This window comes from Emys orbicularis, chromosome 24 (assembly GCF_028017835.1).
Source record: "Emys orbicularis isolate rEmyOrb1 chromosome 24, rEmyOrb1.hap1, whole genome shotgun sequence".
NCBI lineage: Eukaryota > Metazoa > Chordata > Testudines > Emydidae > Emys > Emys orbicularis.
Window position 1 is genome coordinate 4,398,884 of NC_088706.1, and position 12,701 is coordinate 4,411,584.

At 60.6% G+C, this 12,701-nt stretch overlaps 1 protein-coding gene across 1 annotated transcript in view; it reads left to right on the forward strand.

Moving 5' to 3' along the window:
- The window catches only part of LOC135894261 (protein unc-13 homolog A-like), an 82,183-nt gene that overhangs the window by 45,431 nt on the left and 24,051 nt on the right, over positions 1–12,701 (forward strand). The window contains 9 exon segments of the mRNA XM_065422324.1: positions 829–962; positions 1,350–1,435; positions 4,076–4,202; positions 6,401–6,497; positions 7,687–7,830; positions 8,761–8,844; positions 10,751–10,828; positions 11,256–11,344; positions 11,665–11,817. Of these exon segments, the coding sequence (XP_065278396.1) occupies positions 829–962; positions 1,350–1,435; positions 4,076–4,202; positions 6,401–6,497; positions 7,687–7,830; positions 8,761–8,844; positions 10,751–10,828; positions 11,256–11,344; positions 11,665–11,817 (992 nt within the window).

The window sequence follows — 12,701 nt, forward strand, 5'->3', positions numbered from 1 at the left end:
GTAACCGGCTTCCTCCCACTGGACCAGGCTCCGCCGGCTGGCTCTTGGGTGGGGACTCAGCCCAGAGGAGCTGTCCGCCCTCTCCTGATTGGGATGGGGACATGGCCCATCACAGGCTGGCAGGACTGGACCCAGAGCGAGCGCCGTTCAGCATGGGGGCCCCCACTGCTCGCCCAGCTTTTCTCCTCCCCCCTTCATTCTGCATCCCTTTCCCTTCCCCATTTCTCCCTTCTCTTTGATCTTCCCTTTGGATCGCTCTTTCTTCCTTTCTCACACCCAGGAGCCCTATAGTGAACCCTACCCTCCCTATCCCTGTCTCCATTGAAGCTAAGCACTTTCCCTGTTCGTTTGGATCCAGAGCTAGCGTCTGACTCGGGGGCCCACACGCTCGGGAGCTCTGCAGCCCCCCTTGGCTCGGTGGAGCATCACCCCACTTAAGGATCAGGCGAGGCACGGGACAGGAGGCTCCGGGAGTGCCTGTTGGCCGGCTGGGATCACCTCTCCCAGAAAAGCCGCATGTTGTAGAACGGGGCCCGAGTCTCCAGGTTTCCCATATGGGACCAGGGGGAGGTGTGCAGAGATGTGCACCTCCGGGAGGCTGGACCCCAGCCTGGTTCTGTGCCTGGGTCAGAGCAGCCCTGTCCTGGTCCCCAGAGGATGGGCTGGAAAGGAGCTAGCAGGTCACAGCCATCGCTGATTTCCAAGCCAAAGGAAAATCTCAGCGTCTGGAAGCCAAACCAAGGTTGTGCCCCATGGGACAGCAATCCCTGCATTCCCACACGCGATTAACCCGAGACGTTCCTCCCCTTGTCTTTGGGCTTTTCCCAGACAAAGAAAGGCGAGGTCCCCCCCGAGGAGCAGGGGCCGAGCATCAAGAACCTGGATTTCTGGTCCAAACTCATCACGCTGATTGTTTCGATTATTGAAGAGGATAAGAACTCCTATACGCCCTGCCTGAACCAGTGAGTACCGGCCTGGGGATGGTCACCGCCAGGGAGTGTCAGGAAAACGGATCTGAGCTGGTTCACAGACACCGTGCTGGGAGCATCAACGCATGAGCCATGGGGATTCTGCACTAGCCTGGGGGAAGACCTCCATGGGCAGCTCTGGGCTTGTCCCTCACTTGGGATTCCTGTCACCTGCCCGTCTCCTGCCTGGTGGGAGCTGAGTGGAGAAGCGTGGAGCCTCCTGGGAAAAGCCCTGGGTGGCCCATGTGTGTGTGGCTGTTCCTGGGTCTGCACTGTGCCGTGGGGGCACCGGGGAGACCGTCCCTCTCGGTCGGAAGCCGTTGGTTTGGGGATTTATTCTGTAGCTGTTGGATTCATCCGTTTTTCCTCCCTTCCTGCCAGGTTCCCCCAGGAGCTGAACGTGGGTAAGATCAGCGCCGAGGTGATGTGGAACCTCTTTGCTCAGGACATGAAATATGCAATGGAAGGTGAGTCTCTCCTGGGCTGCATCTTGTCGCTCCTCTGCCTCCTGCTGGCAGGTGACGGGGGATCAGCCTCCGTTCCACCGAACCAAAGCCTCGGCAACCCCCAACTCCACCGCGGTCCTCGTGCTGCGGATCCGTGCGGCCGCCGCCATGGGGACGGGACGCAGCGCGTTCCCCTGCTCTCCAAGCTAACGGAGAGTCTCTGCTAACAGCACCGTCCCAGGACGCCAGCGGAGCCGCTCCGGATGCACCCAGCAAAGGGCAGCGCTGCACGTACACACTCCGCTAACGCACGACAAGACCCACCAGAGAAAGGGGCATTGGGAAGAAGCGGCATCCACCATGATGCTGACTGCGGGGCCGGGGTGGAGAATGGTCCCGGCCTCTTCCCGGGGGAAACGCAGCCGTGTTTCCCTCCCTGCGCTGGTTGCAATGATTTCAGTTTGGAAAATAGTAACATTAACCCACTGCTCAGAGTGGGTCAAGCCCCCGTCCCCGGCTCCTCTCCTGCGTGGAGACCTGTGCATCAGGCAAACACCAGGGCAGCCAGGCACTGGCTAGCTAAGGTGCCTTAGCCTTTAGGGAGTCCAAGTCATCTAGTCCGACCTCCTGCAGAGCCTTCCCCAGGGATTCCTGCAGTGGAGCGGCTGTTCATAGAATCATAGAATATCCGGTTGGAAGAGACCTCAGGAGGTCATCTAGTCCAGCCCCCTGCTCAAAGCAGGACCAATTCCCAACTAAATCATCCCAGCCAGGGCTTTGTCAAGCCGGGCCTTAAAAACATCTAAGGAAGGAGATTCCACCACCTCCCTAGGTAACGCATTCCAGTGCTTCACCACCCTCCTAGTGAAATAGTGTTTCCTAATATCCAACCTAGACCTCCCCCACTGCAACTTGAGACCATTGCTCCTTGTTCTGTCATCTGCCACCACTGAGAACAGCCGAGCTCCATCCTCTTTGGATCCCCCCTTCAGGTAGCTGAAGGCTGCTATCAAATCCCCCCTCACTCTTCTCTTCTGCAGACTAAATAACCCCAGTTCCCTCAGCCTCTCCTCATAAGTCATGTGCTCCAGACCCCTAATCATTTTTGTTGCCCTCCTCTGGACTCTTTCCAATTTTTCCAAATCCTTCTTGTAGGGTGGGGCCCAAAACTGGACACCGTACTCCAGATGAGGCCTCACCAATGTTGAATAGAGGGGAATGGTCACGTCCCTCGATCTGCTGGCAATGCCCCTACTTATACAGCCCAAAATGCCGTTAGCCTTCTTGGCAACAAGGGCACACTGTCAACTCACTCTGCCCTCTTCCATCCAGTGATCCTACCAAACCCACGGCTGAACCTCAGAACAGCTTCAGAAAGGCACCCAGGCTCGATTTAAAGACCCCGAGAGCTGATGATGGTAGCTGGGGAAGCTGCTCCTTCCTGTTAAGAATTTGCCCCTTGTTTCCAGTCTGTGTTTTCCTAGCCTCATCCTCCAGCCATCGGGCTTCATTAGGCTCGGGCCTTTATCCACTAGCTGAAAGGGCCCCTGCGGTCAGATCTCTTTCCCCAGTTAGGTGCTTAGCCCACGTCCTCGCTCCTACCATCCAGTGACTTCAGTGGAACTACCTTGGCGGATCTGGGCCTTATAGACCATGATCATAAGAACAGCAGAGCTGCCAGACTGGGGCAGACCATGGACCCTCTTGTCCAGTATCCTGTCTCCCACAGTGGCCTGTACCAGAGCTTTCAGGGGAGTGTACAGAGTAGGGCAGTTGGAATGATCTACCCCTGTCTTCCCCTCTCGGCTTCTGGCAGTCAGAGGTTTGGGGTCGCCCCGAGCATGGGGTTGCGTCCCTGACCATCTTGGCTAATAGTCATTGATGGATCTATCCTACAGGAACTTACCCAGTTCTGTTTTGAGCCCAGTCATACTTTTGGCCTTCACAACGTCCCCTGGCAATGAGTTCTACAGGTTAATCATGCACTGTGTGAAAAGGTACCTCCCTCTTGTTTATACGAAACCCACTGCCTACTAATGTCCTCAGGCGACCCCTCGTTTTTGTATTGTGCGAAAGGTAAACACACTTCCCTAGTCACTTTCTCTGCACCATTCATGATTTTGTAGCCCTGTCATATCCCCCCCCTCAGGCCTCTCTTCTCTCAGCTGCGCAGTCCTCACTGCACTGTGGCCTCTCCCCCTTCCCCCAATGCGCCGGGCAGGTGGGGAGCCCCTCCCATCTCTCGCTGGGCGGTGACTCCCCCGCCCCCGCTCACAGGCTGGGGGCAGCTGTTCTAGCCCCTCCAGGAGCACAGCGCTGGGTCGAACTCCACCCTGGGAAGGAACCGTGGTGGCCGGAGTGAGTCTGTGGCTCCCTGCCGGCCTGTTGGCCAATGGCCGCTCTCCGCTTTGCCCAGGCTGGCAGCCTGTGGGGCAGGGGGATTTCCAGCCTGGGAGTGCCCCCACCCCCCGAGTCCCTAGCACAGCTCCCGCTGCACCGAGCCCCCTGACCTCCCTCCCTCCGGGCACCGAGCCTGGCCCGCACCTCTCGGGATGGGTCCTGGGGAGCTTAGCCTGCGCCCGAGCTTTGGGATTCAGCCCGAGGGCGGATGAGCAGCGGGGGGGTGACTCCCATGACCTCCCTCTCTCCCCTCCCCTGCAGAGCATGACAAGCATCGCCTGTGTAAAAGTGCTGACTACATGAACCTGCACTTCAAAGTGAAATGGCTTTATAACGAGTATGTGACCGAGCTCCCTGCCTTCAAGAGCCGTGTCCCCGAATACCCCGCGTAAGTCCTGGCACTGCGGGGGGCCGGCCAGCTAGCGGGAGGGGGCTGACAGGGCCGGGTCAGGGGCCGGGGACTCCCGAACGACCCCTTTTAGTTAAAAGCAGGAGGAAGAGTCCAAGGAGCCGGGCGCACCCCCGGCTCAGAGCCGGTGCCCTTCACGCTAGCAGCTGCTCTTCGGCCTGGCCAAGTCTCAGGGACTCATGAAGAAACTCACAGGGGTGTAAGACAGAACATTGATTGCAACAGTGTCTGCCGTGTGTTCCCAGGCACTGGGAGCGCGGTGCAGTCGGGGGCTGGTTCTCTGTTGCCCAGCCTCTCCTGCGGCCATTTACGCTCAGCTCTGCTGCATTTCCACACCCCCGGGTGCAAACACCAGCCCAGGGTGCCAGGCGGGGGCGACTCAGGCCTCTGCAGCACCACTCAGCACTCGCGGGGTGGGGGAGGCAGTTGGATTGAGGCATTGGGCAAGGCGCACATCTAGGGTGACCACACGTCCTCTTTTCACTTTGGGAAATACAGTCACCCCACGCACGTCTCCCTCCCTTGCAGTCAGTGGGTGGGGAGAGGAAGGAGGGAGGAGCAGGATCTTACCACCCTGTACCTCTGTCATACCGACCTCCTCCTCCTCCCTTCTGCTCTTCACCCCTCCATTTGCTCGCTCCCCTTCCCTTCCTCGCCCTCCTTCCTCCCCACTAAGGATCCGGCTGCGCTCGGAGCTGGAGCTGGAATTAGCTCGAGGCGACATGCCTGCGCTACGCGGATCGCAGGAGCGGTGGGAAGGGCTGGCCCCCCAAACACACGTCTAGCATCGTGGGCAGGTCACCCTGGGGCTGAGCAGGCACCGGAAACGCTTATCGCCTTGTGCTTGGCAAGTCCAGAGCCGGCCGGTTTCTGGGCTGCTGCCGTGTGTTCCCGGAGCTCTTTCAGCCTTTCCGACTCTGCTCCGGATGTTACCCAGTCCCAGCAGGCTCCCTCCCATCAACGGGAAATGCAGGGGCCCGAGGGATCAATCGCTGTAATTAAACGCCGGGCCTGCATCCCATTCTCCTGCCTGCTCTGGTGGGTTTGTGATCTGCAGCTCAGACGGGAGGGGAGACAGAAAACCAACACCCACCTCCTCTGGGATCCTGGAGACTGGCTTCCCCTCTGGCACCCACTCCCAGCCGGGCTCTGAACGAGGCTCTCTTAGTTATCCGCTTGATAAGGCTCCGCGGGAGTGCTCAGGGGGACAGTCAGGGAGCTTCATGCTCCGGTTGATCTCCCAGTGGGTCAGTGCTACGCTAGTATTTCACTCCAGCAGCGAAAGGCTTGATGTCCTCAGCACGTGGGTTCCTTAGCGCTCCGGGGGCCTGGGAGACAGACAAAACTCCACACACCGGGGCCAGGACTTGTCCTTCCCTAGGCGACCGCAGCACTGAGTGGCCAGCCCGGCTGCTGTCTGTTTCCCGCTGACGGGGCTTGCGGGCAGGAGTTAAGAGTGTCTTCCAAACCCAGGTGCCTGTTCAGAGGGGGCAGGGGAGCGCCTGGCCCCAGAAGCTGCCTCCCAAGGGAGCTGGGGCTCCCACCTCTGTAGCAGAGCCGAGGTGTGTCTCAGTGCGCTTTGGGAAGGGACCGAGGCCAGGCGCCAGGTGTGCTTCAGGAGATGGATTCTGATTTCTGATTTTGACCCCGTGCAAGGAGGACCAGGCAGCAGCGCTAGGCCCACGCAGGGTTCTGTGGGCAGAGCGGGGTGAGCAGGCCCAGGGTCGAATGTGGGAGGCCGGATTGTCAGAGGTGCTGAATCAGAGTGACGGGACACGGGCTGGATTCCCCTCTCATTATCCCCGGTATAAATCAGGAGCAGCTCCAGAGACGCCACTGGGTACAACTGTCTTTCTGCCCACGTGAGCGCAGTGGAGCTGCCTCGCGTTATCCCGGGGAGGTCAGACCTGGGCTCAGTGGGATCATGGGTGGAAGAGGAGAAGCAAGCCCGATGGATTGGAAGCCAGTGGAGTAAATGGATAACAGAGGGCAGACGCTGGCTGGGAACCCCTCTGCCGTGTGGTCTGTGTGGGCCAGATGCCGAGTGCAGACCGCATAGCGCATCAAACCGACCTCTTTCCCCTTCCCTCTCGTGGGCTTGTTGGAGTGTTATTCCAAACAGCAGGGACGTGAGCCCCTCTCCCGCCGCCCCATCTCCCCGTCTCTTTCTCTTCCAGCTGGTTTGAGCCTTTCGTTATCCAGTGGCTGGATGAAAACGAGGAGGTGTCCCGGGATTTCCTGCATGGAGCGCTGGAGCGGGACAAGAAGGACGGGGTAGGGTATAGAGCCGAAAAGTGACCTGGAGGGACGTCCGCCACCGGGGGGGTGGGCTCGAGTCTAGCCCAGGCGCTGAGTCGCCATTCTAGGAGCCTGGTTCTCCCCTCCCGCGGGTGTAGGGCACTGGGGCTTCCCTCAGGGGGAGTGAGCAGAGCGTCCAGCCCTCCGAATGTAGCTGTCTGTCAGGACAGCCCTTGCAGGCTGGGGCTCCACCTCCCTGTGGGAACGAGGTGGGGCACACGTGTATGTCAGTACCTGAGCTGCCTTAGAAACAGCCATATTCACCCACCGGCACCAGAGCACCTCTGCCCCGTGGGGTGGGAAACCAGCCAACCTACCCCCACCGGTGCCATGGAACAGGCACCTTGGCAAAGCCAGTGACAGCTGGAGAGGGAAACTTCGAGAGAACTGACCGAGGCCATCCCCCAGAACAGGAGTCAGACCAGGCCATGCGTGGTTAGAGACCAGTTAATCCCCACCCCTGGCTGTTTTTCATTGGAGATATACCTATCTCCTAGAACTGGAAGAGACCCTGAAAGGTCATCGAGTCCAGCCCCCTGCCTTCACTAGCAGGACCAAGTACTGATTTTTGCCCCAGATCCCTAAGTGGCCCCCCTCAAGGATTGAACTCACAACCCTGAGTTTAGCAGGCCAATGCTCAAACCACTGAGCTATCCCTCCCACCCCGATTGCACTTCTGGGTCCCTGCCGGGCTGGGCAGTGCTGGACATGCTGCAGGAGGGGCTCTCTCCCGGTTATTTCTGATCCTCCAACTGGAACCAGGCAGCAGCAGGCACATGGCCAGGAGCCTGGTAGCGTCAGCGTGCAGGGCCAGGCCATTTGGAGGAAGCCAAGCTTGGCAGCCGGGTTTATGAAGAGAGAAGCCTTGATCTGAATAGGGAACTGGGAATAGGGATCCCTGGGTTTTATTTCCAACTTTGCTCCTGACACCTGTGTGACCTTGGGCCAGTCACAGCCCTGCTCTGGGCCTCGGTTTCCCCATCTATACAATGGGATACTCACCTACCTTCGCAAAATGCTTTGAGATGCTCAGATGAAGGCAGAAGGTAAAGGCAGCGGAGCAGCTGCGTCTGTGACACATCACCCAGGCCCTGAGCTCTAGCTCTGAGCCCAGAAAATAACCTGTTCTTTCCTATGCTCTGCTCCCCCCTGTCTCCTGCCCCAGTTCCAGCAAACCTCTGAGCACGCTCTCTTCTCCTGCTCCGTGGTGGACGTCTTCTCCCAGCTGAACCAGAGCTTTGAGATCATCAAGAAGCTGGAGTGCCCCGACCCGCAGATCGTCGGGCACTACATGCGGAGGTTTGCCAAGGTAAGGAGGGGCCAGGGGACACGCTGAGTCCAACCTTGTGTTTACACTGCTGTGATCCCCACCCCGGAATGACAATGGTCCCAGCTTAAACAGAGCCAGGCCTCAGCTGGAGCAGCATCTGCACCCGTTCAATCGGCCGGGCGCTGACCTGCTGCTCACCTGGCCAGTACCAGAGCCGTGCACCTGGGTCTGCAGTGCCCCTGAGGGTGGAGAAGGCGTAGGACCGGGCTGTATTGTAACTAAAGGGGATTCTTTGTTGAGGCTGCTGGACCCAGGCAAACCCTGCGGTTACCCCGGGCTCGCTAGCTCCTGGATTAATTAAACGCTGCAGGCTTGACTCCTGTGACTCACACTTCCACGGAGTGACACCAGCCTGGAAGGGAGTTGAGCGCTGCGTCGCCTCGCCCCGGCTGGACCAAAGAGCTGTGCAATGTGCTCCTGTCCCAGGGCCCCTCCGTGTGCCATGTGCCAGCCATGGAAACCTGAAGCACTGGTGCTGGGGAGGAACGGCAGCTCTAGGAGGTGCCTCCTGCCCACACCTATCTCCAGCGCCTCCTCCTGGGCAGTGTGGGGGCAGGGAATGGGATTTGATGGGGTTAATTCAGGTTTTGTATAACAGAAAGTTGTGGGGGGCCAAGAGTGGGAATGGGGGTGGGGGTGGCAGCATCCCCATTGACATGCCCCCCACCCCAACAGTCACACCTATGCACAGCACTGACACACAACAGGGGCCATTTTGTTCCCTGGAGTTCAGTTTGCAGCTTCGTCAGCCCAGAGCGATCCTCAGGCAGTTTATTTCAGACCAAATCTGGATTTCACAGTCTCGTTCCTTTCCTTTTCTCTTGCCTTGCCTTCCTTTGCCGCTTCCGGCTCTCCCCGCTCGCTCGCTCTGCTCTGCCCTCGGCCCGGCCTGGCCTCTCCTGCCTGCAGACCATCAGCAACGTGCTGCTGCAGTACGCCGAGATCATCTCCAAGGATTTCGCTTTGTACTGCTCCAAGGAGAAGGAGAAAGTGGTGACGTATCCCCTCCTCCTCCCTTGCTCTCTTGCCTTCCGATTGGTGGGGCCACTCTCTGCCACGGTGTCGCCATGCCACCGATGCCACCAGACCCCCCTGGAAGCAATTAGCGCCCGTCTCCTCTGCACCCTCCCTCTTCTCCTCTCTGTTCTCCGGTGGCTGCCTTGAAAGGCCCCGTCTCTGCTATTTGCAGGATGCTCTGGGGCACCCGTTCCCAGGAGTGATTCTGCCAGGTGGCTCCGAACCCCTGGGACAGTTTGGATCCATATGGGGTTCTGAACTTGGCAGCCTGTCTCTCCAGTGGGCAGAACCAAAGCCCATCCTATCCAAACCCCACCAGAGTCTGGGGAGCTCTGGATCTGCACCCGGGCCCCAGCTGCTGGGTGGGCACAGCCAGGCCCACGGTACACACTGACGCATGCTTACACACCCATCCAACCCCCACACAAGTCACGTTTCATGCCCATGCACGGACGTACAAAGGCGTCGCGGGGCAGCCCCATTCCTCACCCATGAGACACGCTCCCTTTAATCCCGCAAAGAGGTCTCTAGATATGGGGGGCCCATTTCTCCTACTGACACTGGTGTAAAGCAGGAGTCCATTGAGTTCCGTGATGTAAAGCTGGCGTAAATGAGAGTGGAGTCAGACCCTGGGGGTCAGAGTGCTCTGCCGTACCAGGGTGACTCTGGAGTCACTCCATGGACTCGGATGGAACTGGCAGACCCGCCCCCAGCTCAGAGCGGGCTCTGGGGCTTTGAAGGCACCGCTGTCAGGCCAGCTGGGTGGTAGCTCGATCCCACCTGCACACTCTAGGGGAGTTCGCATCCTCGCACCAACAGGCCAAATTCACCCCGTGGCGTAACTCCATTGGCTTCACTAGAGTTCTGCACGGGGGGGATTCGGCCCAGTGTCTAAAATGTCAGGCTGTTGGCTAGATGAATGGGTGGAACAGTGACCCTGCCCCCCGGCCAGCGAGCCCCTGGGGTTTCCATGCAGGGCCAGAGAGCTGGGAGATCCAGCCCTGGGTGCCTTGCTCTCATGACCGGGGAGCACCGGGCCTCTCCGGGGCGTGTCACAAGGCGAGCCAGTTTAGCTGGGGAGCTGGATGAAGGTGGGATGCGGAGTTTGGGGGGCTCCTGTGATTGGAGATGGAGCTGCTGGCTCAGGCCGGAGCCCCTCCCCTCCTCCCTCCCATCAAGTCACGTGGAAAACGCTCCCACGCTGACCGCTCCACCCCCTCACCCCCCTGGGACAGGATTCCCGAGCCATGCCCCCCAACAGCGCTGGGAATGGGGAGATCCCCATCTGCCCCCTGCTCTGCGGCCGACTCTCCAGCTCTCGCTCCGAAGTTTGGAGGCCTTCTGCTGGGCCCCTAAATCCTGCAGCGAGGTCTCCAGGTGCTGCGCACGCCAACCCCCAGTGAAATCAATGAGCAGTGAGGGGGCTCAGTGTCTCTGGCATATGGCCACTTAGCCAGGTGGCTAATGAGGCTATAGATCCCTCAGGGGGGCAGCCGAGCTGTGACCTCTCTGCCCCGCATCTCTAACGTGAGCTAAGGAGCCGGGGGAGGTCCCCACCCGCCTGGGCAGTGAAATCACCCGGGCTTAGGCATGCAGACACGGACCCGAGGGTTCATAGTTAACGCTAGCCCAAGTGTTGGCTGGGGGGTGGATGATGAATCTTCAGGGCTTCAGCCAGGCTCTAACTACTAGAGACCCGGAGATCAGATGTGGGGCAGCCTACCCCACCATGCCTGCTGGCCACTATCAGAGACAGGACCCGGGGAGCTGGACCTTGGGTCTGAGCAGGTCTGGCCGTTGCTGTGTTCCCCACTGCTGTGATCGCAGCCAGTAGGGTGTAAGCGTCCCCTGCTAACCACCTCTCCGTCTGGTCCCCCTCTAGCCCTGTATCCTGATGAACAACATCCAGCAGCTCCGTGTCCAGTTGGAGAAGATGTTTGAAGCCATGGGGGGGAAGGAGGTTTGTACCGGGACGCCCTGCTCTCTTCTGCGGCTGGGCCCCTGGAGGGGGTATGCCCCGAAGTTTAAAGGCCCCATAGTGAGGCTCCGCAGTGGTACGTCCCAGTCTGGTGGGATCCCCCACCCCCAGCGGGGTGCCGCTGGCCCCCGGGGCATGGCAATGCAGTGGCTCCTGGCCCCTGGGCAGGAGTGCCGTCTTGCCGTGCTGTGAGCGACCCAGCACACCGCCAGCAATCCATGGCCAGCTTCTGTCCTCGCCCGGCTTTCACGCCAGCTTCCACCCGAGACGGACTCGGTCCTTGCTGCCCAGTGCATTCTGGGAGTATTCTGGGGACCACGGGCTCCCGTGGCCTGCGCAACCCCCGAGTGTCACGCGCTGCCCGCAGAGGGGCAGTCTGTCGGTTAACCAGGCACGTCCCCCCTTGCAGCTGGACGCCGAGGCCAGCGACATCCTGAAGGAGCTGCAGGTGAAACTCAACAACGTCCTGGATGAGCTCAGCAGAGTTTTTGCCACCAGGTACGCCGGGCAGAGGGGACCGGGGGCTGCCGGAGAGAGGGCCTGGCGGGAGGGGTATAAATCTTCGGGTACAAAGCACAGGCTCAGGTTCTGCTCCTGTTCAGAAGGAGGCTCCGTGTGTGGCGATTCTGGGGCTGAGCCCCGAGGTTGGGTTTGGGGCTGCAGGAGTGGGGGGGAGCCTGCAGGGCTGGGGGTCCCTGGAGCCTGTGGCTGTGGAGAGGGCCGGGGAATGGGGTGGGAGGGAGGCGCTGGAGCAGGGTGTTCCTGGTGAGGGGCTCCCCGCCCTGCTCACGGAGCTGCCTGTGCCCTGTGGCGCCCAGTTTCCAGCCGCACATTGAGGACTGCGTGAAGCAGATGGGCGACATCCTGAGCCAGGTGAAGGGCACCGGGAACGTCCCCGCCAGCGCCTGCAGCAGCGTCGCTCAGGACGCCGACAACGTCCTTCAGCCCATCATGGACCTTCTGGACAGCAAGTGAGTGCAGGGGGCTTGGGGGGCACAGTGGGGGGGGGCGCAGCAGGGGGGCTGGGAAGGGTACGCGGGGTGGGGAGGGCACAGCATGGCTGGGGGGCACTGCGGGGTGGGAGAATGAGGAGGGCACTGTGGGGGGCAGGGCACTGCAGGGGAAGGTCCTGTGCCCTGTGATCAGCGGGGTGACTAGGCCGCTCTGCCCAGAGGCCTGCGCAGGACCAGGCGTGGCGCTCAGTGGGCAGCGTCTCCAGTGCTCCGTGGCTACCCCTGGCCAGGGGTGCTCCGCTGGGCCCAGCGGTGGCTCTCATGAGCGACTGGGTCCCTCCCTGCACCCCAAGCCCTGTGCCCACCCAGTCCCTGCTGTCCCCAGGGCACAGCCTCTCTCTGCCCCTGGGCATGTCCCCCTGCTCTTCCCCGTCACCTCCCCATGTGCCCCGAGGGGAGCCCCCCGCCCCCTGGGGCGCTCTGCAGACAGCCGCGGGCCGGGTGTTCCTTTCATCCCCATGACCTCAGACTGGCAAAAGGCCGAGCCCGTGTCGGGTGCTGCTTTTGCTCCCTGGGTAGTACAGAGCCCTGCCCAGAGGCTGGGGACACCGGGGTTCGGGCGGCTGGCGTCCCTGCACAGGCTGGGACAGGGCTAGGGTGGGCCCTCAGCCGCCACGGGAGGGAAGGAGCCACCAGTGCAAAGCACAGGAGTCAGACGTGGCCGGCAGCTGGCAGGGGGGAGCAGGGCCTGGGGCACCAGGACCAGCCCACGCAGGCTGAGGGTGTTGGAGTTTGGGGGGGGGGAGGGTGTCTGTGGGAGAGTCCTGGAGAGTGGGGGGGGGGGCATAGTGTGTGTGTAGGAATGTGTAGATGCATTTTGTGTGTGTGTGTGTGTGTGTGTG